A 25,525-nucleotide genomic window follows, 5' to 3' on the forward strand; every position below is an offset into this window, starting at 1 on the left:
TGGGACGCCTTTTGGTTGCACGTACAGTTCGTCCGACACCTGTCGTGAGTTGTGTAAAATGAGTGCCAATGACGTGTTTGTTAAAAAGTTGGCACGTTTGTCTCGCCACACAGTCTGTGTGTGTGTGTGTGTGTGTGTGTGTGTGTGTGCGCTTTGCAGAGGGTACAGCATACACACACTCACACTTTCCTGCCTAAAACCTCGGGCTTAACACAGCGATGTGGTACTAACACGTGTGTGACAATGCGAAGAGTCTCCCACCATCGACCTCCACCCACCATTTGTTTTCATCTGTCCTTCATTCTTTACATACACAACAGTCTCCATTATGATATGTACAGTCCCGTCTCTCCAGCACATCAAACCGAAACTAGGAAAATAATATTTTTTAAGATACCATCTCCACCATTATCTACTTACTTCGCTACTCCCTCTCTGTGTGTGTGCTTCAGCTGCAGACACTAAGACAAATATTATTGAGCTCGGCAGTTTCTGCAGTTAAATTGTAACTTTAGTTTTAAACTTTGTTTACTCAGCTGCTTGGCTACAATGTACTTTGCTTTATTTTTCAATTTAATCTGTCTACTCTGATTTTGTTATCGTTCGTAATCACTTTAAATGTCACGAGACAACTGTAATAATACTGAGGTGGAGGACATGACTCTATTCTATCTATATTGAGCATGGCTAATTTCATAAACATCAATAATATTTTCTGTCGTGTCGTTTACACAGAATTGTTCACGAGCCAATTTAAACTACCTGCAACATTACATTTTACATGTTCCCGTGCCATGACTGAAGGTGTGAAAGAGTATTTGTGTAAAACATTACAACTCAGAAAATGGAGAAATGCATTTCAAGTTCAGAAGTTCTACCCTCTGCCTACGCAAATCAACTCCCACATCTGTGACTATGCAGCTACTGTAAAACCTTACAAAAAAATACACACACACACACACACTAACAAAGATTTCAACATGCACATGCTGACAACGGTCACAGAAGTGTGTAAATACACAAACTAGCGGAACCTCAGCAAGTTTCATGGGTGATATATTCATCCTACTGAGGATACATGACAGCTGCCCATGTCTACTCATGCTGCTGTGTGTGGGTGTGTGTTTTCATTTCGACTTCATGTCCCAACTATCGACACAAAGTCCCGGGGGTCTGCTAGAAATCTGTACCCACACACTTACAGCATGAGGGTAAAACCCCACCTACATGCTGATGCTACATTTCACAGCCTTAATGTGCGTGTTGATTATATAAAAATAAAAAGTACTTTACATTTTAAATGAGAACAGACCCGCTCTTAACAGACAAGTGTTTTGCCAAAGGTGGGAAGGTCACACAAAGTGAGTCACTTTATCACCGTCTCATTAGTGGAGTTGATGGAAAAGAAAATGGTTTTTGGAGCTGTGTGGCTGCACACCTCATTAACTGCTATAATAACGTACAATAAAGCAATGAGGAGCAAAAAGGGGGAAAGAAGAGACAAGAGGAGAAGATGATGATGAGAAGTGAAGAGGACAAAGAGAACAACAAGTAATTTAGCTGCAAGGATGTCCTGCCAACATCTGTGCAACAAAGCCACTCTGTATATAACTGTCCCGTGGTGAAGGTTGTGGTATTTGGCACCCGGAGTACTGTGAAACTCAAGCCCTGTCCCTTTAATGCAGCAGGCAACTTAACGGTGCCCTATCATCAGCCTGCTTTTCTTGCACTGTTTTTGTACAATGCGACACTTACAAACAGGCACACCCGCACAACTGCAACACACACACACACACACACACACACACAAACCTGGATAACTCACACTATGCATTTTGATTTCACCAGTTGCCTCACACATGTGAATGTATGTCTTCAGTGTAGAGCCGTGCTGGGCATGCTGCTCTCAGCAAGACACAGGTTGAGAAACCTGAGTGGCTGCACAGCTAACCAAACATGCTCAGTGGATACGCCGAGGAGCTGGGACTGTAGTGCTGCCAGCTACGGCTGAAGGTGAATTTCATTAAAGTTGGGTCACTCTCCAACAGAGAGGGAAAGAGGGGGAAGGAAGTGAGAGAAGAAAAAAAAAAAAACAGCACAGAATGAAACAAAGAAACAGAAACAGAATGAAAGAAAGCCTGAGGGAAAATAGGTTCATTAAACTATCATCACCTCTGATTTCAGCCCAATAATGAGCGTCTTTCAGCATGAAAACTTCCTGCTACTGATGCGTACTGATAGAGCATCGCTACCTGAATGCTGTCTGCTCGGTCAATCAAAACCATTCTCTGCCTGCAGACAAAACAAGGGGTGCAATCACCATTCACCCATCAGATAAGAAACAGATGTTAGTGATGGGTCTTAGCTCAAAATAACAAAACATGCACACAGACACCCACACAGATACAAAACTTTGAGAATGTGCATGCACACAGGCAGCCTTTGTAGGTTTTATATTTCATGTTGTTGTGGAAAAATTCAACTGTCTCTATGATTTGTTTGGAGCTACTCCACATTGTATTTATGGCTTTTTAAACATCCTTGATTGGTCACCAAAATCATTATCTTGACTAAACTGCTCAATCACGTCCAGGCACTACTGTCTTCGTTCTTGCCTGTGTGTTTAACAACGTCTGCTTTTTGTGTACACAGATTCTGTTGTGGGGCGGATGTTGTGGCAGAGCTGGCTTTGCAACAGATAAATTAAGCAAACCAGACAAAATGAGAGAGCAACAGTAAAAGGTCAAGTTCAGCGAAAACTCTTGTTGAAATTATTCCAAGTCGGGCTGTCTTCGGGCGAGCTAGACGGATGTCAGGTCTCTTAGCAGAGAGTAAACTGAGGTGGTGGGGGGGTGGTGAGATTTGACCGATAACTTTGTTTAAAAAGTGTTTAAAAAAGCCCAGAGATCTATGGATCTGTCCTGCTGTTCTGACAGAAGAACAGCAGTTTTTAATTTGGCTTCCATCAGGATCTGATGACCTAAAGCTTGGCAACTTAAAGAGATGAGACCATCCTCACCACAAACAAATGTATTAAAGATAAATGAACAAACTGTAAATAGGAGAGCTAAGGAGCCTCTAAGACATTTAAGGCCACACTTCAGATTTATTGGGTTTCCCAACCAGGTAAAGGGGATGTGGTTAAAAAAATGTGATCATGATTTATTCCCCCCCCCCCCTCAGTGTTCTGTAGGATTCAGGATTTAACCAATTCTTTTTCGGTTTATATAAATTCCAGGCAAATTGTGATTACAAAATAGGTTTATTAATATGTGTAACATCAACAAAAGAAAATTATAATTAGGAAGGCTGTTCACCTTTTATGAATTGCAAAGAGGACGGTCCCTCCTGGATTTCGTGGACCTTTTTGCGATTGTTGCAACATAAAATAAAGGATTTCTAAAAGAAATCGTGATGCATGTTACAATGGTTTTATGAGGTTTTAAACTGCAAGGTTGAGCACAATTCACAGAGGACCGGTTGAATTGTAACATTACAAACACCTGGATGGACTGAAAGGATGTGAACATATCACCACGTAAAGCTTGTAAAAGATGTGTTCACCAGTTTTCTTGCATAAAGCTGAGCCCTGCTAAATGCTCCTATCTGAGAGCTGTCCAGGAAATCTTGGAAAGGTTAGTGTGTGTGTGTGTGTGTGTGTGTGTGTGTGTGTGTGTGTGTGTGTGTCTATTTACCATTACTAGAGCCATTCCATGAAGTGGTACTGAGCACACTGGGGTCTTGGGCAAACTCAGACCCTGCAGACAAAGAAAATGGGGAAGGGCATTAGCTCTGGGGTCTCACCAAGCTACTGTACAGAAGTTAAAAAAGTTATTGTTCAACTGTTTATTTAGTTCCAAACTCAATTTACTTGATGGATCATGAATCCAACAAACAAAAATATTAATTGTTTGTAAGGTTTTTGTGTCGTTTCAAAACATGGTTTCAGGGGCTGCAGTGAAAGAGAGGTCATGCAACTGCAGAAAAATAAAAGAAATGCTGATTATTGGTCGGCAGCTTCCCCTGCGATTACCTTAAACAAGCTTCTGGGACTTGAATGAGGAAAAACAATGTGTGGAAACATCTGTCTGGAAATGAAATAATAGGTGTCCCAGTCCCAGCATAGTGGCAAGACGACAAACTAACCAGCTACAGCTAAACACACCTGAAAGTGATTCCAGCATTTTCCATTAATGTCAAAGTTGAACAACAGGATAAACACATGAATGGTGCAAACACATAAGTTGCCATTCTTAAAAGATAAAGCCCACTGGTACCATAACATTGTACGTTTGTTAGTGCCGATCAAAGTTTTCAATGTATAACAGGGAGGCTCTCAGCGAGCCGTGTGGACCTAATGCTGCATTATTACCAGCTGACGACAGAACGCTCCTCTGGTTTTCATTACAGGAGAGAAGGGAAAGAAAACGGGCTTCAGTGTGCATTGCCACGGGTCGTAAGGTGATGCTAGACAAACGAAAAAACCTGTACAGGATTTTAAAACAAGCAAAAAGCACAAGGGCAGACCCTGAAACAGTCACACTCTACACAAAGTAAAGTATAACCCAGTTACAATTAGCTGCAAGACACTAATCACTTCTGACCATTAGGCACCCCCAGTGTGTGTGTGTGTGTGTGTGTGTGTGTGTGTGTGTGTGTGTGTGTGTGTGTGTGTGTGTGTGTGTGTGTGTGTGTGTGTACGTTTTTGTGCAGGCTGAGATGGTCTTTAATGATGAACGGGCATCTGGCTGCCTGTCAATGCACCCTGCAGTCACAAACATACAACATGTTAAAAATAAAACACCACATGTTCTCACAGTGTTGTGTGCATGCATGTGATTCCTGCACATGTAACCTGCACTTAAATATGTTTCAGCAGCAAAACAACATCATAAAAGTTTCAAAACTCTCTGCATTCTTGAATTACCAGCTTGAAAACAACGCGGTTACATGTGCAGGTGGACAGTCAGGGAATGAGAGAGTCAGGGAGAAACAAGACCAGGCGCCTGACACAGGGTCATGTTAATTGGGTGATAATGTGCCGTTTCACACGTGCTGTGTCACGAGGGTAACGAGTGCTAGTGAAATGAGATGTGTTAATGAGCAGTGCTTTGGGCCTCTGCACCTGTTAGTGAGGGGGCTCTGGAGGTTTGGCAACTGAGTCCTAACAACTGTCTGGCAATTTTTATGGTCAAGATTGTTACAGATCTGTAGCATGTGATAAACACAGATGGGTTTTGTAAACTAGTATTTAATTTGCATTCACACAATGGCTTACTTCACATACTTGCAGTCCACACAAGTTACTGGAACCCAAGTAAGGCTACCAACATGAAAGTGTGTTATATTGAAGCCCTGGCCCCAAGGTGAGTCTACATTTCCTCTGTGCTTTGAGTTCATAGACTTTAAGAAGTGCAGAGCTTTGTGTTTTACAACGAAAGAGGAGCGAGGACCTTTCAGCTCTCTAGTCTCGCTAACTCAAAGCTAGTCAAGTGCAGCCAGGTGAGAGTTCAATAGAGGTTGCTGGGCATGGAAATGTGGACAGAATGTGAAGGAGGCAGGAAGGAATTTCAAACAAAATAGAGGAAAAGATGAGCATCACAGTCTCCAGCTTTGCGATTCTCTATTGACGTGGCCTTAACCTGTTCGTTGCTGTTGTTTTTGCTTCCAACATGTAGAAAAGTCAAAGAATGTAAAGTACATGCTCAACACAACCACAGGACAACAGGTTTACGAGAGGCCAGATACTCTGTCTCTGTATATGTGGACAGACTATTAGGGAATGTGTTTTTTTTTTTCTTCTTTAGGACCAAAAAGAAGCGATTTCTGTGACGTTTGCAGATATGACAGTTGTTCAAATTGACGAGAGGTTATTCGCTCATTTCTCTCTCTTATTCACTATATCATTCCCTTATTTAGGTCACATCTGTTAGTCCTCTTTCACTGAGACAATCATCTGGAATATCTGGGATGAATTGCAGAGTAATTTTGAGATTAGCTTTCTAATGTTTCGCAGCAACAGAGGGAAGCAATTGTATCGGGCTTATTTGTTAATGAGGGGCTAAAAATAACCACCTTTACAATGCCTGTGTCAGTTTAGATCAGCAGTTGTGGTTTTGTACCCTGATTGGATCACAATCCTGATTCTGATAGTTCCACATATGTTAACTGGATCTGTGTATTACAAGGACCCTCATCTGACAATATTAATCTCTAGTAGGGAGGAATAGTCTGGTTTAGATGAAAGCAGGAAAGAGGAAGAAACTATTACTTGAGTATTCCAGTTCAAAACTAAGGAAATTCCATCATACATGTACACAATGTCTGTCTTTGAGCTGAGACTGTGGTTAGCATCTTTTATCCAATCAACAGAAACAGGATTCTTTAAAAAAATAACCCGATTCAAGTTGCCTAAACCCCACTGACCGTCATCATGGTTGTTTTGTTGGTGGTCTGTACAAGCCCATAGCTTGCTGGTATATGCGTTTCTTTTTCTGCATGTCGCCCAAAAAACTGGGTCATGTCAGACAATAGTGAAATGTACCCATCTTTTATACGACACCGACTACACAATAAAGCGCATTTGTAAGAGAAATACAAATTTCAACACTTAAAAGTTAAACTTTTGGTAATGTATGGAACTTTAGCATGCTGCTGAAAACCCAAATTGTAGAGTAATGTCTCCTCAACTAGCTTTTTAAAAGCAATACAACCTGGGTCTAGATTGTGCACATATCTCCATAACATGTACATAGTGATACGTTGAACTTCAGAGGCCCTTTGGTTATGTCAGTGAACATATTTCAATTATCTGGATGGCTGACAACCTTTATTATAGTATCATTTTTCCCTCTTGGCTGGTGTGAATACAAGTATAACTTTTAGAGGCTCCTCTCATTTGTTATAGCGTACCACTAATTTGCCATCCTAGAGGCAATAAACGTAGCACATTAAAGGGCCAATGCCCCTGAGGAGTCCAGACATCAAACCGGCACACAGTAAAGAGCAGCTCCTGATCCCCATCCAGCTGTATTAGGCTTATGGTGATAAACATCACGCAGCGACATGAGCTTAACCCTGATAGAGCTCTGAGACTTTGGTGCGACTTTATTGGGACAGCAGCATATGGGGAGTTAGTGGAGAACTCAGAGGGATGGGAACGAAGGAGAGGCGGGAAGTAAAGAAATGGAGAAAGTGAGAAGGGAGGGAGCCTCTGAGAGCAAAAGCAGAACCAAATCAGAAATGTTCAATCTGAGCAGTTATGTGCAGGAACTACAGTAATATGCAGTTATATGGTCTGGGGGGCTGTGTTTGGAGACAGAGTGGTTGGTGTGGTGAGTGAGACTGATGCATGAGCTCTCCCGCTCTGTTATTAGGGCCTCTCCCACGGTCCTCTTGCATCCCTATTAGCTGGAAACCTGACCTAATTCAGGGGTTATCTGGAAGAACGGCAAACCCTCCATTTTCGCAGTGCAGCTATACAGCAGCGATATTTCTGCCTTAAAGAGGTGACACATAAACATAAAGACTGTAGATGAAGACAGTACGGGAGTGATGATCATTTCCATCACGGGTTTGTCTCCACTGGATCTCTGGTTCTGTCCCCCACATTTCTATATGTATTCTGCTCCAGGTTCGCCCACTTTGTCTTTACATCTTTTCATGTGATGTTCTCAATTGCTTGTATAACCCACTGTTCAAAAAAATAAATAAATTCACGTGAACATCTACTCACATCATATAACCGAATGTGCAGTTCCAGACAATAAAAAAAATGAGCCATGAATCCCGAACCACACTATCTTGGGTTCCAGTTGCCTTAATGAATTATTAGAAGAATTAGGTGCAAGACTGGAAAATGAGCGGAAAGTTACAGTCTTGGCAGAAGGACATGGATGTGAGAGGATAAAGATTTTTCATTTCGAGAAAAAGAGAAAAGTGAGAGAAGAAAAGTGACTGAGAACGGCAAAAGAGAGTAGAGTCATAGGAGATAAATGGAGGAAAAAAGGACTTGGAAAATTGGAGTGTAGAAGAAAAGACAGCAAGAGAGAGAATACGAAAAAAAAAAATGTGCGTCATAATAAACCCAGAGTTAGGGTGCTTGTAAAATCTGCTTTGAAAGAAGAAGGTTTCTGTTCCACCAAGGAGAGTGCAGATTTGCCTTGGCTGGAGGTTTCACTCCCTGTCATTGTGTCAGACGTGAAAAACTGTTCGCACTGGTCACTCGTGGCCATTACAGAATCAAAGAAATTGTGGCCAGTGGAAAGAATGATATGGAAATTAGCTTCACGACAGAAAATGCGGTAGCCGATGTTGCTTTTAGTCACTCAAATAAAGAGAATAAACGATCGGTTTTGTTATGACTTGGTTTTTATTTTTGTAGTTCTGGCTGTCCTGTCTTGTGGTTATGGCACTGCTGTCCTCTCTGAAGTACATATGGCATCTAAACGTCACTGCTCTATGGTGTGAAATGTTGTAAAGAAGCTCAAAGGCAGCAGATAAGCAAACCTAAACTTATTATGGGCTATGTGAATTTTGTGTATACACAAATGCACCGTAAATTACTCCGATGCACTTGCACTTTCACCACTGCACGTGTGGGGGAGTTTTCTGTCTGTATGTTTGCTCACATGCACGAGGGAGGAATGAAGTATTTTGATTTGAACTAATATTTTGTATTGTGTACAATAATTTTACAATTCATCCTCCAAGTTCTTCCAACCACATTTTGGTTGGAACATGTTTGAATGTGGCTAATAGATCCTGGATCAAATGAGTAATGCTGGATGTTCTAATCCTGGATGATGCTATTTGGTTATGTCCTTCAAACCCACTTGAGAAGCGGATTAAAAAAGCTGGATTTAATCATCTGGGATTACTGTGTGCGCTCTTGTGGTTGTGGACTAGACCATAAATATTGACACTTGAAACCATGATCAGCAATCTTCTCATCGGATATGTGCTAATAATAAAAGACAGAGAGAGAAACAGAGACAGAGAGAGTATTTTTTTTATACCCCAGCAAAACAAGAGATTTTGATGGAGGCTTTAAGAGTTTAAAACTGAACAGCAAAAAGGCAGAAACATGGACCTATAATTATATCTGAATAAATAAATTTATGTCATGTCTAAATCATAGTAACATTATGAAGCTAACACAATAATCCACAGATGAAGGAAGGATCTGACCAGTCAGTTAAGTCGTTTGCAGTTTTGTTACGCAAGAAAGACCGAGAGGAAAAGATAGCAGAGTTCAAAAATACTGGGTACCTGTGCATGTATTGATGTGTGTGCCATTAAAATTGCACCTGCGTGTGTGTGTGTGCACAGGTGTTTGTTCCCAGGCTCCACTAGAGTGTATAAAAGAATAAAAGCAGGCCCAGTTTAGGGACTGACTGTTCACCTGAGGACATCATGGACCACAGAACACAGGAACTACTCTCTCTCTCTCACTCTCACACCACCCTGCATCGCTAGACCTACTCTGTCTGTAACCTTATAAGCGCAGAGAAGTGGGTGAAAAAGGGGGGGGTGGCGGTGTGGGATGGTGGGTGACGGTGGGAGTGGGGAGGGGAGATGTGAACAGGGTGGATGACAGGAGGCTGTTTTGACCTAGGCCTTTATGGATCAGAACAATAGACAGCAAGAGAAAGAAAGCGCTTGAGTTTCAACAGCCATTTTCTTTAACATAGAAAACAGATTAACAACTGTTGTTTTACACAAATCACAGAGCTGAGCTCAGATTATAGTACAGTATACTGTATATACAGTAAATGTTTGGAAAGCTGAATAGCTTGACTGTTTCTGAAAGCGATCAAACATCAACCCCTGACTCTGTTTGAGCAGCTATTTCAACCAGTGCAAAGCTACTTCAGATGAACAGCACAGGAGGAATTAACCAGACCTGAAAAAACTGCTGTTACCCAGTATACATCGGTCCAGGCTGGGGATTGGAGCCAAGTGGACAACAGTTTTTTTAAGAGGATAAGCCACTCTTAAATTGAAAGAGCCCTGTTGAAGTTTTTGTACACTGGCTGGTCTACAGCAGATCCTGACCTATGACCTCCCTGGAGGTAAGAGGCCAAAAAGAATTTCCATAGAGCCATCAGTGGGGATTTTGTGGCCTCAACCAGTAGTTTAATGCCATCTCCAAAACTCCACCACCACTCTTCCCACTCTTCCTCACCACATGAAACACAAACAGAGGGAGGAGGGCTCCCACTGTGTGCACTGAAACCCAATAGTCACTTCTCTCCCACAACATGGCCAAATTGGGTAGCACACAGCACCAAGGCCAAGTCATATGCTGAAAACATGAATATCATGACATAAAAATGATGAGGGGCTGGTTGTAATTTTGGTACCATTGTAAAATATTCCATATAGGAAATAAGATCTCAGACAATTAAGGACAATACGATACAGGATGAGAAAACACAACGGCGACACAGTGAGCCCGAGTATATTCAAGTGGTTTTATTTCTATAACCTTGTACAATAAAGGCAAATTAACGAGCTAATACATTTTCTAGTCTCGCTCTCGGAATGACTTAATGCAGCACTGATGGCTCTGCAGAAGCCCTGCCTTGCCCTATTTGGACTCTGTGGCCTCACAGGTTAAACGGTTAATGGATAAGCCCCTGCTGTCCCCGGGAGGCTCTGCAATGGAAACCACGCAGATGCATAAGGTCTGCTTAAACCATTTTGGGTGAGGCTCCCGATCGGCTCACGTTACCAGCGGTGTAAGCAGGCTAGCGAGGAATGTGCACAAGCATGTTACCACCTACTGTGTAGCTCATCTGTTTTCACCTGACAGGTCCGGTACAAGTGTGTGAGTGTGGGCCTGGTCAGATAAGACTGAGCCCTGAGACCTCAACATAATCCACAGATGCAACTGTCTGTTCATCTGCCTGTGGAATGCGAATGGAGTCGTCACACCTGTGAGGAATCTATGATTTAAGACCTTACGTCAAACTCAGTCAGGCTGTCTGTCTGTCCTGTTGGACATTAATACTGTCATACTGCATGGCTTTTCATACGTGACTTTTCTGTAAATAGTGCAACATGTGTGTCAACAGTGTTCATGGTGTGAATAAGACACATGCCGTGTTGCATGGACAATGATCTGTGTGTGTATATATAATAGCTCAGGTGCCAGTAATCCAAGATTCCTAGAGAATGACAAATTAAAAAAGAGAGGGAACGTCTGGATTATGCTGGTGGATTTCAAACGTGACTTGGATTTAGACATCATGTGACCACAGTTAAGCTAGGCTCCTTTTTTTTTTTTAACATCCATCAGAATTTCTTCACTCACCAGGCCACATCTACCCTTGTCTGCAGGATAAATAATGACTAAAAAATGTTAGCAGGCTGGATTAAATCAACGAAGCATATTTAGGCCAGGGACCATTAATGAAACGCAGAGCGTGACCATTTCAAACTAAGGATGTTTGATTTAAATGACACAGTGCACAGTGATGGTGCAATTTGGAAAACATTAGCATTGGTCTGTCTTCCATCAGGCCAGTGGTCATGGTTGCCTCATTGTATAGAGTGAATTCGCACATAAATGCAAAAACTTACGTTACACACTGATCTATATTTACAGGTTTTTCGTTCAATTCAATCTTTATTTACATAGCACTTTAAAAACAACCAGAAGTTGACCAAAGTGCTTTACAACAGATAAACACAATATCTAAGCAAGCAATTACAAAAACATAAATGCATGATAAAAATGATAAAAACAATATGATAAAAATGACAATAATTTCAAACAAATGCATCTTCACTTTGGATTTAAAACATTTAAAACAAGAAGAGTTAAATCATGTCTTTTGTGGCTACAGAAGGTGCAGCGTGTTCTTGAAACTAGCCGCTTTAGACCATATTAGCTGCTACTAGGACAAAACATCTGAATAATGCTTTGAATAAAAATCTCTGGTTCTCATGCATCAATTTTCTTGCAACATTACAGGAGTCCAATGCAGAATCTCTTGATTCAGCCAGTCTGGTCTTCAAATTCTCTCTTTCCTGCCACTTTACTACATTTAATGAACTGATTGACTGAATGTGTTATACAAGCCACAGATTGATGGCTTCTGTCTATACATATAAACTATGCTGAATAACTCTGCAATGCTTCTGGGACACTGGGCGTAAGACATCGAGTCTCCATCAACTCGTGACTCTTCGTCAGCTCTGAGTGGCTTAGGCTGAGGGATAAACTCGGCCACAAGTAATTTGACTCCGGGCCAAAGTCGAAGTCAAAGTATGACAGGGACGGAGAGAAACTGAACCAGAGATAAAAACAGCACAAGCAGCAGGAGACTGCAGAGACTGTGACAGAGAGAGATGAAAGAAGGAGAACAGCAAGCGTGGAAGACACTTTCTTTCCAGTAAAAACGTCCTGTGTTATTCTTATTCTTTGGTTTTCCAGCTCTGACCGAGTGTGGGTTGCCAACAGCAGAAGTCTGAGGCAAAGACAGAACCCTTGAACATTTTCAGCACGTTTCCCTGTCAATCAAATCAATTCTCTATGGCAACTTCGTCCTCGTCCCAAATTAAGAAAATAAGCGCCAGCCTCCCTTCTCTTGTTTAGTAGCCGACTAATGGGGAAGACAGGAGGATGTGGGACAGAAAAGGAGATGCAGGAGTGAGAGATTAGTGTCCTCAAAGAAAGAAGGAAAAAACAAGCTAGAGATAAACCCACACTGAGCATCCGAAACACATCCACACACTCCGCTGGTGCAGACATGATATTTAGAGCCAGGGAATTTGAAAGCTAAACCACATAAGTCACATTTTAGAAAGTGCTGAGAGACACAGAGTCAGGACAAATACTTAAGAATAACTTTTTTTACCTTTTGTATTACAACTAAAAGTGGGTATAGTGAGTCTATAGATAGGCCTGATTTTGATATCATGCCATCTGTTCATTCAATATCAAAGATTTTCTCATACACTTTTTATGCCTTCACCCCATAGACGAAGGCATATTGATTTCTGGTTGTTGGTCAATCCGTCCTGTCTTTGTGAGCATGATATCTCAGCAACGCCTTCATGGAATTTCTTTAAATTTATCCCCAAACTCCACATGGACTCAAAGACGACCTGATGATTAGATTTTCTACGGTCAAAGGTCAGGGTCCATAACCTCACATCTGTCGCGTTCTTGTAAATGCAATGTCACAGTAACGCCTTGCTGGAATTTCTTCAAATTAAAAACAAACCAAAACTCAAAGATAAACCGATTAGATGGTGGTTTTCAAAGGTGAAAGGTCAAGGCCACTGTGACCTCATGGGCATCATACTCTCGTAAACGCTACAGGAAATATAGTGACAGCAAAAGATCCAACGTTACTAAATGAATGGAAATGTTACCTTAGTTTTAGTTCGAGTTTGCAGTTCATCTGCAAAGTGGTCCCATTCAGTGGTAAAATGTGGGGCTCATAAAAGAATAATGACAATGCAACACTACAGTGATGCCATGCCTTCAGTTTAAAATGCATACACAAACCATAACAAGACTCAAGAGTCACAGCAGTATGTGCAGCAGATACACTATATATAACTAATAGTATTAGTTAATAGAATATAACTATATTCAACTACTGCCATCTACAAAAACTGATGCAAACTAGTGAAAGCATAAAGGCCAACAAAAACAAAAGGCAACGGGACTGGCTGTGGTTCAGATGGTATTTTCTGGTTTCCACATAAAATAGTTTCATCCAAGACTAATTGTAGATATTGACTCATTTAATGACCATACTCACACAAGATTACAATGTTGGAAAAATGGCTTGTTTAGCACTGAGGTTGTAATACATATACTTAACAGCTACTGGAATGCAATTTCCACTAGAAAAGGAAAAAAAAAAAAACTCGAGACAATGTGTTTCCACTCTTAAAAAGCTCATTTGCTACAAATACAAGTTCCTAGTAAAGTGGGAACTGTTTAATTCTGACTGTCAAGAACCAGAGTCCAGCTCTGTCAATAAGTCCTTTTTATCAAATCTGTGACCAAACCTCCTAAAACAGACTCTGAAATGTGGTTTCAGCTTGATTGTCTTTTAATGAACTGTACCCTTCTGCCCTAAGAAGGGAAGAACCAGATGGGCCAAAAGTTAGAATGTTTGTATTTATATACCATGTGTGAGGTCGAATCCCTGGTTTCTGATTCATCTTTGACTGATCCCCAATGTCAAAAAGAGGGAAGACAGACTAAGAAGTGGAACTGGGACACCTGCTCTGGATAAGCCTGGGACTTAAAAAAAAAAAAAAAAAAAAAAAAGAAAAGAAAGAAGACAAAGACAAAATATATAATAAAAAGTTAAATTCACATTGTGGGAAACAGCTACAGGTTGGAATCATCAGTGTGTTAAAAAAAGAAGAAAAACAATGTGTGAAGGAAAAGCAGGAAAACAGCAGGCAGGTTTCATGCAAAGTGATCGAACGAAATAGAGATGGATGATGGAAAACCCAGCATGGAAACACACCATGCAAACAAAAAGCCAATGTGAAGACGATAACAGAGAAATATTTTATTAAAATCCACGTAAGCCTGGTTTCATGTTCCCAAGTTGTGTGGGAAGTTTTTAGTTTGACCTACCCAACCCTAAATGATGACCATTGTAAGTTCTAAAAACTGTTAAAAGCTATTTTATAGTTAACCTTCTTATAAAACAAGGGAGTTTAATAAACGCCGCTGCAATTGCTCTTCATCTCATTCGGAATTTACACCAATGCAATTAAACGATTATTGATGATGATGAGCATTCATGATGCATGAGGTTTGAAACAGAGACAGTTTTTCATCAAACAGGCATGCTGGGTGGAACACCAAGTGGGATTTTTTTCCATTGACTGCAACTGTGTGCCGATTATGAAAATGCTTCCACCCAAATACATCATTCTGGACTGAATACAGACAACTCTGAAGAAGAAGAGGCGTTGGGGATGACTGTGGGATTTCAAAAGCTTCCGTTTCATTAGAACGAGCAAAAGACAGAAAAGAGGGAATAAATATGTACCAGAGAGGGACAGACACACGCACAAAATCTGCCGCAACAGACACAGACGGTCATAGTTCTCACATTTCCAACACTCGTTGTAATTTCCATTTCACCAGATGACTGGTGTTGGGGCTGACTACGCACACCTGGTAAAGCATCCCAGCTTGCTTCTTCAAACACAGTCTCACTTCACCTCCCATAAACCTGGTTATCTCAAACACACACTTCAAACCTGATCCACCTCCACCCGAGACGATGGAAAGGAGGATAGGCAGATGGTGGTGGAGGGAAGAAAGAGGTGTTAAAGAAGTACTACAGGCACAAAGATCTCTATTGTATTACCTCATTTCCTGTTCACAGTTCTCTGAGCACAGGATCCCCGTGCTGCACAGCTTCCAATGCTTGTTCTTATTTTTACTTTCATCACCTTTTGACTTGTTCTGTAACTCTTTTTTTATGGGCCTGCAGTCCTGTCACTTTTCCATGTTAGAATTGAAACAGCAAAAAAAAAACTAAACAAAAAAACAACCAGTAATTGTTCCGTCATTTTGAAAAACCTTTTGAAGACACGTCCTCCCAAAATCATCTGGCTGCAGATTCTCAGGTCAGGTTTGTCATAATAATCAACTGTATTACGGTACTTTTGATACCCAGAAAACTAGTCATCTGATAAAGAAAGTCTAAAGAAATGCTTATTTTCAAACATATAATAAAAAAATTAAGGACTGCAAAATATGTACATCCTGTAGAGTTTATTTGTAGCATGGTATCACAAAGTGATGCGTTTCCACATGACAAGGTGATCTTCCAGGCCGGTTTCCTCATCTTAGCTAGTTTACATCGAGAAAGCTCACGAGCGTCATTGTTGTGCAAATTGTTCGTTTTTAGTAATTTTTATTTGTTGGTGGAGCAAGATGATCGGTGGGGTAAGAAAAGATGTGCAACATGAACCTTCCAATGTAGTGAGCTTTGTGATGACTCCGGTTATAAGCGATCCTCCATGTGTGTGTGACTCTATGCAGTGTGTGTAAGTGTTAGAATTGGCAGCAGGTTCAGTTACTCTGGCCCTAATTAGGAGTCTCTTTCTCATTCACCAGTCGCTGAGTGAAGCAGCGAATTGCGCTGTGGTGTAATTGGTGACAAATGCAGCCCTAAAACCTTCCTCCGTTCCTTTGGCCCCCTCCCACCTTACCTCCATCTTTAGGTCAAAGCAGCAATGAGATCAAATGCTCTCCTCAGTTCAGCATTTTTCAATAAAAACCAACAAGCCGGCAGGAGGAGAAGGCGGATGAAAGAGAAGGAGGGACAAATGGAGAAAGAAAGGAAATCAAAAGAGATGGGATGAAACAGGCTGAGAGGAGAAAAGACTGAGACAAATGTGGACACAGTGACGGCATATGGAATATGTTTATGGTAATATCACAGGGCCTGATGTTATTGTGGCGCTTCACTGGCTGGATCAAGACGTCTCGTCTAATTTCAGTATCATCCGTCCTTTTCTCTCCTCTGCCATGTCACTGTAATCTACATGCAGGAGCAGGCTCTCAACGCATACTTGGAGTTTCTCTTTCATACACGTAACACACAGTCCTGGGCCTTTTTTTTCCAAAGCAATAAAACCCACGATGCACTCGGCTCCGGTTCACGCTAACATAAACAATCCTCCCTCTTCTTCAAAAGGCAGGGTAAAACAGAGGCTGAGAAATGGACTGCTAGGCTACTGAAAGTCCACTCATTGGAGATCTGCAGTGACAAATGTGGACACAGAAATATTCTGGATCAAAGCAGCTGTGCAGTTTGAGCACAGAACGATTTATTGTATGTGTAAGACATAGATGAAGGAATTTTTCCAGATCTGTCCAAGTCTTTGATGATACACTTGGAGTGGAATGACGCACACAGTTCTGAAATGTCAGGATGATTTCATGGTTTTAATGAAAGGCGTGAAGCTGATGCGCGAGATGGTGAAAACCATTTATGGAATGAACTGAACTGAACTGGAGAGTGAGTAACGGAAAAAAGACACTGAAATTGATCTGAGAAAGATAAACACTGATAAAATGGAGAGACATATTCATTTCCTCCGTTTTTTATTAATCTGTAATTGTATGTTGCCTGCTTGTCAGTGTGTGTACTGTATTGTATAGCTGCAGGCAGACAGCACGGACACTGGAGTGTGTCAGACTCCACATCTGGTGGACGGGCTCTGTTAGCGTCGTCTGTCTGCCTGCCTATCATTATATAGCATGAAGCCTTTGAACGGAGCAGCCACTGCTGACAATTACCAGACACTGGGTCATTCGCTGATTTTAAAAAGGAGCCTGGCTCTGCAAAGACACAGTAGGGAAAGTTCATTTTCATCAAACTCAGAACATGTGACAGGCTGATGGGGGGGGGGAAAGAGGAAAACAGAGTAGTCACAGGGGTGTTTACCGATTTGAGGAAAAATATCTATCCACACATTTCTTGACAAATGGAGGTGGGGAAGAGATTTAAAAAGCAGAGAGTTAGGTATTCTTCCAATAAGGAAAAAAAAAAAGTAGGGAAATTTATCAGCAAGGAGAAAGTCACTGTGCTGCTCTGCAAAATCTGCAGTCCAGATGGACCTAACACTATTTCTTAATGTGCATCTGTCATCACTTTGCATGGAACAGCTTTGATAGATTGATGAACGGCTTCATCACATTTTGATATACACGAGACCTTTGTAAGTCGTTCACAATGGGAAACTAAATGTGGTATTGCTGGGTGGTTCTCGTTGGCTGGCAGTATGTTGAAAAGTGTGGAGGTGTTTGGCTCTTCCTGCTGTGGTCAAGTGTGGTTAAGTCGGTCCGGCTTGTCAGATGTCCCCACTGACAGTTTAGACAAAGACTTGCTGAAAATATGAGGCTCAGAGGCAACATTTAAAAAGACTTGTTTCTACATCTCACTTAGAAATATTAAGTGGAAAATGTCTTGTTCTAAATCACACTTCTTTGCTTTTACTGTACTTATCAGGTTCACAATGATGATAATATTTACAGCCCCAATAATATTTACTGTATGTGTGCACTACTGAGCATGTACACATCTGAGTTTCTGGAATATGTATATTTAAAAAACACACACTGAATACCTAATAGAGGTCAGTAATCAAAAAGTTTGATAGCTGCCAAAGATAAATGTTTAAAAAAGTTTAAGATTTTGGTAGTTTGAGGAATTATAAAGCATTTTTTTTAAAGACTCTGCAATATGGCAGATGTAGGGTTATGTCTCTGAATGGCAATTCCTTCTCGTCTCTACGCTGCTATTGCGATGAGCTTATATGTGATTAACCTGAAAGCTGCCGTTAACAGAAAGTAGGATTCATTTAGTGGACACACGTTTATTATCACACTTGAATTAAAATCCCTCTTTATGTTAGTACTTAATTAGAGATTGTAGGAAGTTAAAAGGTGCCATTCTTTGTATAATAAATATGGGCCTTGATCTCTTATTGACAAGTCGGTCACCTTTCTAGTTCCACATCACAAGGTCCTGCATAAACCCCCATCCCCAGAAAAAAGATAGAAGTAATAATACCATGGTAGATCGTAGTATTATTTCCACATGTGAAAGGATGAAGCTGAGTTGAATTTAAGGGAAATCTGAAAACAGTTTACTTGTCAAATTTTACCAGACAACCACTCCAGCTGCAATTTTACTCAGACAATTGGAGGGCAACATGTGCAGTGCATCTACGTGTTTATTTTCTTGTGTGTGTACTTGCACACAATTAAACAACCGTGACTAAGACACCATGAAATGGGAAAAAAAAAAAAAAAAAAAAAACACACGCAATGATACAAACAGACAAACGTAAGCTATTCCTCCATCTATGCTGCATTCAACCACATACACTACGAGCACCAACACGTGACGCCACACAGCCCCCTGATTTAATTCACTCGCAGGCTCGGAGTCTTCCTGTTCTCAAAATACCTTATTTCTCCTCCTTTGTTTGACTGGACGGTGATTTGAGCTTGGGCCCTTTTACATTCTTTTATTGCTCTCCAGTTCACACACAGGCCTGCCAGAGGGACTCTATGATCCACACTTCACTTACTTTGATTGTTTTTGGTAGAAATTGCTATTCTGGCTGGCACCCCAATATGGTTTGGCACATCTGGGATCTGCTAAGTGGGATGGCCTGAGCACATGGCGGCCTGGTCCAAAGCACATCACTGGTATTGCTGAAAAGCTCCTGGGAGTTTGCTGATTTTTGTATTGTAAACTAAAAACCTGCTTCTCTAAAGGCTTTAAAGTCCACAATTCCTGAGCCTATTAACATGGCTGGTAGTTTGAGAAGTGCTCTTCAGAGATGTTACTTTAGGAATGGAAATCTGATTTTACCTGTTATAGAATATTCATCGCCTGCCCGACAAAATAAATCCTCAGACACAAATGCAGGCACATTTGAAATGAGAAGTCCAAATAAAGTTTTCGGAAAACTATAACTGTAAAATGAAAACAGTAACATGATAAATCAATAGTGTTCTTTTAAAAACATGAAAGGCCCCTCCTCTTACGCTGTAATGTTTAATGTTTAAAATGTATTAAATTCATTGAATAACCAAGTTTGTTAAGGGCAAACACACCCAAATGCTGCAATTTAATAAATAATACAGCCCAAGTTAGTCCTGTTATTGGTTGAAATCTGGTGCAGTGACTTTGTGTAAAGGATCTGCATCTTTCACTGTGTTACTGTTTGGTTGGTGTTAGATCCCAAGAATTAGGAGTAGATTCCGATGAAAGCGATATCTGTTTTCCTGTGGGTGCATTTGGCCCTACCGTGTTCTAAAACGATCCTCTTAGTTCTGCCTGCTCCTGAGGTTTGGGACACAATGGTTATCGTGATGTGACCCGTTTGTCTTGGCTTGTTTGCTCCATGATGCGTTCTCCTGCAATGGAAGGATTAATTCCATTGCTCTTTCTTCGGCCACGCTGCGAAAAGCATTTCAACATGAAACTGTTTTTGTTCCGAATAAAAGCCTTGTCAAGTTAGACCAGGACCATGAGTCCACAAGTTGGTGGACGCTGGTTTTTATCTGTCTAATAACATTTCCATCATTATCAGCTGAGTTTGTGTCAAAACTTCGGTGCACGTTACTAAAGCATGTTGCTTGCTCACTCAGTGCATACTATAGCTGTTCCTTTTCCAGCGGCTGTGTGCAATATTTTGGGAGCAGTGTGCATCATGTGTTCAAAGCATTTGTTTTAGTAATGTGGTTGGCATTTGCTTTGTAGTCAAGTAACATTCCTGGGGGCCCAACACCCTCAGATAACCACTAGCAGTAAACTGCAGCTTAGTCTGCATTTGTGTACATGTACAATTGCTGCACATTAAATTCTCACTTGTATTAAACTTGAATTAAGTGCATTTAACTAGTCTCCCTTCAGGGGGGCAGAACCCACGAGGACCCTGCAAAGATCCTTGAGCTGCACAGCTTGATTAGGAATCCAAGGTTACGGCAAGGTCACGCTCAACTTATTAAAACCCTTGGTGCCCCGGTTTTGCTTTGAGAGCAGATGACAAAACAGCGCACACAAGTGTCGCCTATTAAAAAGGCACAATGGCAGTAACTGTACTATCCAGGACTAACTGACCTTTCATTATTAAAGTAGAGTGACAGTGAGGCAGGACAGCTGGACGGAGAGGAGAAAATGAGCAGTCCCTCTCACCATGAATAGACCTTTGTATCATCTCTTCAGTTAAAGGAGGAGAGGACGAAATTTTGGTAGAAAACTAATAAGGAAAAAGCAAAGCCTCAATAATACGGAAGGAGAGCCGAGTGTTAGCAGATAGTAGGTCGGTTCTCCAGAGTCCCAGTTAGGATCTGAGGAATCCTCTCTGCTATAAATCCACTGGAATTCCGAGCGTGCCCGCTGCCTAGAAAACAAAGCTTATGTTTTCCTTCGGCCCTGTCGTCTAATCAATTGCACATGAGGGGAGGAACAACAAATCTAGAACAGCAGAGACTAAACGAGAGTAGGAGGAAAGTGAAGGGATGTGCGGAGGGAGGCCCTCAGGGCCAAAGCCTTTGATGCCCTCTCTGTCTTTGAAGCCTTTTAACAGTCAGAGAGGACGGAGAAGACAACTGTAGCTGTTGCACAACGAGAACAACGCTCCAAACAAAGCAAGCAATGTCCACAATAAGAGGAGAATGATCTCCTACTTCAGAGAAGAGGTAAGATCAGCATTATTTACTGATGATGGACAGAGAATCTTTGAGCAGAAACGCTGTGTCCACTGAGGACACTGGTGAAACCAAATGGTCAACACCGATACCATATTCCTGAACTATCCAAAGACAGCTACTTTAAGTAAAAGCGGCAGATAATAAGGTAACAAAATCGTGAAACCCAACCCTTCATCATGAATGCATGGAACAATAAACGTCTCCGCATTAAACCTGATAGCAATCACTGTGCTGGGGTTAACCACAGCATACAATAAATCCAGTTCACCAGGAGATCTCATGCCTCCCTTTCCTTCCACAAAATATAACTCCAGCCTTATATTTTTGCTTGGCTTGTGCCATTCATATCTATTCCAAGGGCAACACAGGAAGAAAAAAAAAAAAAGCAAAGCATATCAGGTTTTTCATCACACATTTAAACTCACAATGTTGCTTTGCTTATATTTTGTTTCACAGTAATGCATCAAACATCTTTCACCAACGTTACTTATAACAAAAGCATCCAAAGCCAAATTGTTAGTAGTCACGACAAAATGGTGAAGTAATGTCACTTCTGAGGTGCATGTTTATTTTCCGTAGTGTGCTGCAGAGGTAAAACCATTTCTGCAACGGAAAGGAATCAGGCCGTCGGACTGCTGACTACAAACGGTGGTGAAAACACAGCGTGTGTGCTGTATATTTTAAGAGTGAGCTAAACCATGAATCTGTGTATAGCTCGGCTGTTAGAGTGAGTTATAACAAAATCGTTTTACAGGTTTCCCCAAACACCTTTCATAGTGTGTTTCAGTTGGGTGTTTGCTTTGTTTCCCTCTCCCCTCAGTGCAGAAATCCCTCCCCCCCACCCCTCTTCATTTTAGTTTTTCTATTATTCCTTAATTATAGTGGACTCGTCATTCAACACTTGCACCTTACTTAAAAGTTTACAGAAGCAAAACTGTAATTTATGAAGTGAACTCTAAAAAGATGTGTAGGATTAAACAAAACTGCTAAAGCTCGAAAATGTTCATTTTCTCCGCACATGCGGACAGACATAAAATATGTCAAACTTTCAGCCTGATTTACAAATACACACACACTTATTACTTTTCATTATCTTTAATGACCATCTTTGCTGCCAAATCCAGCTCCGCGTTGTTCTTTGGGCTATGCTGCACAACGATAATCCAGTGTCTTGAAAAACAATCCTCCTCCAGTTCAGTCTATAAGTCAGCTTTTATTTCATTTCACACTAAATATTTATGCTGAGCGTTACAAGCCAAAATTAAGTTTACAAAGTGAGCTTTTCCACTCTTAATTTAACACTGCCAGGAATGTTTGAAACACTTAAAGCCTTTTGCTGCTGACTCTTCTACTGCTGACAAATAGCTTGAAGCAAACTAATGGCGAGGCAAGTAAAATTTATCAACACGGTTTAGTAAGTGTCATCACGTCATGTGACAAACGGGGGTCATGACTGCCCCTGCACATCACGTCCCCGGTATTTGTGAATGGATAAAATGACTACTCCTTTAACTCCCAGTTGAAACAAGAACAGTAGTGTTCCTGCCAAAAAAAGTGCAAGTCAGCCAAACCCAGACGCTTCTCGCTCCGACTCCGGTAAGAAAATCGGACATGCCCATTTCATGCGATAAGTGATTTTCACGAGGGGTTGTGAACAGGGATTGCATTCCACATGTTCGCCCTGATGTTCATAAGCCTCATGTTTGTTAGAGTCTTCAGTCCTCAATCCCCATGGAAAAAGTACACTTTCTTTCCTCAGAAACACAAATCCTACCACACCAACCCACAGGCAACACTACGACAATACCCAGTACTGACAACATGGGCCGTAATACCCGCAACGCTGGACTCACACCATTAAGCCTGATTGAGTAAAAAATGATGATCTAGCCTATAAAGCGGATTTGTCTCTGTGGAACAGTGTTACAGTAACTGTTACTAAATGTCTGCACTGGACAAGGTCCACATTCACCACTACAGCATTTACTTAATTTGAGGCACTTAAATGTAAAGTCTTATTGTTCCTTTTACAGTGATATTCACTGTTCCATCACATCAGCCAATTTATAATTCTCCATTACCACCCTACCTATACAACAACACTGCATTGTACTGGAGACTAGGGCTGCTTATAATAATTACAGAAAATGCCCATTGTAATTAAATATAGAATACATTTTCCACAGCTCAAGATGAGGTTTCCAAACATCTTGTTTTACCAAAACTAAATATACACAATCAAAACCCGCTAATAGAGGTGGGTGCAATAGATTATTTTACTCGTCAAAATAAGGGAATAAATAAAGTTGTCTTTTTTTGGTTTATGAACATAATATTTATTACACATTCAGCTACTACAAATGTTACTTCATCAAAAATTACTTTTTTGTTTATTTATCAATGGGAGTTGAACCTTTCGCATCTAACACATATGAAAACCTGAGAACTGAGGGTTTTACTTTTTGCCACCTGAAAAGGTAAAAAAAAAAAAAAAAAAAAAGCCAAAAGAGTGAGAATTTCAAGAGCTCAGACTCCCAGACTGTATCAGGAAATACAGCACTGCCTGTCTCTGTACATGCAGTACTGTGTGAAGTAGTACTATAGTTACACGGAATGAGAGTGATGCTGTAATCTACACCCAGTCGTTCACCTGCCCATAACTCTTCATCTGGAAACATTAGGCCTGGCCCAATTTAAAGGCTAAGCCCTGATCTCACTATTTCTGCATTTTTGCCAGTGCCAGATGTTACACATTCCTAAAAATACTTGAGGTCCCTGTGTGATATCAGGCAAACACAGGTAGCCAGGTCATAAAAACAGTCCAAACACTTGCAGAGTCTGGGCCTGTACAGTGCTCAAAGGTCTTTTTACCCCTTTACTCCCTCCTAAGTGATCTTTTTAGATGTTGCTAGCAGACATCTTAAATTTCTGATTTACTTGAGAATATATGGTATTGATAGTCACATCAGCCACAAATAAAACCGTTGACGGGTTTTAATGACATGAGAGTATTTTACCATTTTGTTCCCACCAAGTTGAGCGGTATGATAGCAGAAAGCACCGATTGCTGCTTACAACAGGGACGGCATCAGTTCTCAGAGCCGTCCCTAAACTTTTACAGGTGGCAAATTGAAAAATTAAAGGCAAACTGACACAGAACTGCAGCCCTCTGAAAGAAAGCAGCATCAAGAGAAGTGGACAGCGTTGGACAGCTGTTCAACTGACACCTCTTCCATTGAGATGAAGATTATTTTACAATCATTAACCTGAAGTACGCCCCAGCTGATTTTTATGTCTTAGCATGAGGTTTGGCAAATACTTTCAGATACACAACTGACCCAGAGCAAAGTGGAACTTGCTGTATGGACACGCTGCAGTTTAAAGTGAAGAACTGCCTTCCACCCGCACTTAGTAAAACCAGGCTTGTGCAGCCCCTTTTGGAGTTCAACTGTAATGCACTTACGATAAAATATACTACATACATACAGTATTAGCTCAGACGCCCTTTTCTCCAGAGGCTACTTTACACTTGTGCCCCTGCTGAGAGTAAGCAATGATTGAAAATGTGTCACTCCAGTAGAACTGCTATAAAAAGCAGAGGTATAATCGTCAGGCTGAGTCTCGCTGCTGGGAAAGAGCTGCCTTTTGTGCTGCTGTCTGACAGATTTGGCGTCGCTCTCCACCCTTCAGCTCAGACACACAGACTGGCAATGCCAGGCAGCTCGGAGCAAGATCCCATTGCAGGGTTTACGTATGCAACTAACATTGTCATCGTCCCCTGAGGCCTTCAGAAAAGCCAGGACCTGGAATGACTGTAATAATATAGAGAAACAACTGAGAATAGCTGGACACGTTCAATGATATATGAATGGCGGCTGACACCGAACACTATTTAAAGGGTAAATGTCTACATTGTTTTGGCTGATCAGCATGTTGAGTGTCTATATTTCATTCTCTGGGGTAAAGCTTAACTAAGTGTGGCTCTTTGATGAGCTTTCCACATCATTTGCATGAGCTTGCCACAAGCACAGTTTTAGTCCAGGCTGAGTGCTACAGAGTGAATCATCTTGGTTTAAAGGCCTGTTGAAAAGCGGATCACAAAATTGAGACAGAGAGGTCTCTTAACTGTGCACCATGTCTGGGAAGACCTAGTCAGGAGAGGAGTGAGTAAAAGTAAAAGGAACAAGAATCAAGCATAGACAAGACTGTAATGACTAACCAAAACCAAACCGTGTGTCACAAAGCACTTTCACCCTCACAGAGAGAGAAGGTGAAAGCTACAGAAAC

General features: G+C 41.2%; 1 protein-coding gene across 2 annotated transcripts in view; it reads right to left on the reverse strand.

The window, feature by feature from the left end:
• Window positions 1–25,525, reverse strand: part of ror1 (receptor tyrosine kinase-like orphan receptor 1) — a 114,367-nt gene that overhangs the window by 34,235 nt on the left and 54,607 nt on the right. The window contains exon 2 of one of the 2 annotated variants that reach the window (XM_067514141.1): window positions 3,696–3,758. The exons of the other annotated variant lie outside the window; for it this stretch is intronic. Within the exon in view, the coding sequence (XP_067370242.1) occupies window positions 3,696–3,758 (63 nt within the window). The remainder of the gene's footprint in view (window positions 1–3,695; window positions 3,759–25,525) is intronic. 2 annotated transcript variants of the gene reach the window in all.

This window comes from Channa argus, chromosome 8 (assembly GCF_033026475.1).
Source record: "Channa argus isolate prfri chromosome 8, Channa argus male v1.0, whole genome shotgun sequence".
Lineage (NCBI taxonomy): Eukaryota > Metazoa > Chordata > Actinopteri > Anabantiformes > Channidae > Channa > Channa argus.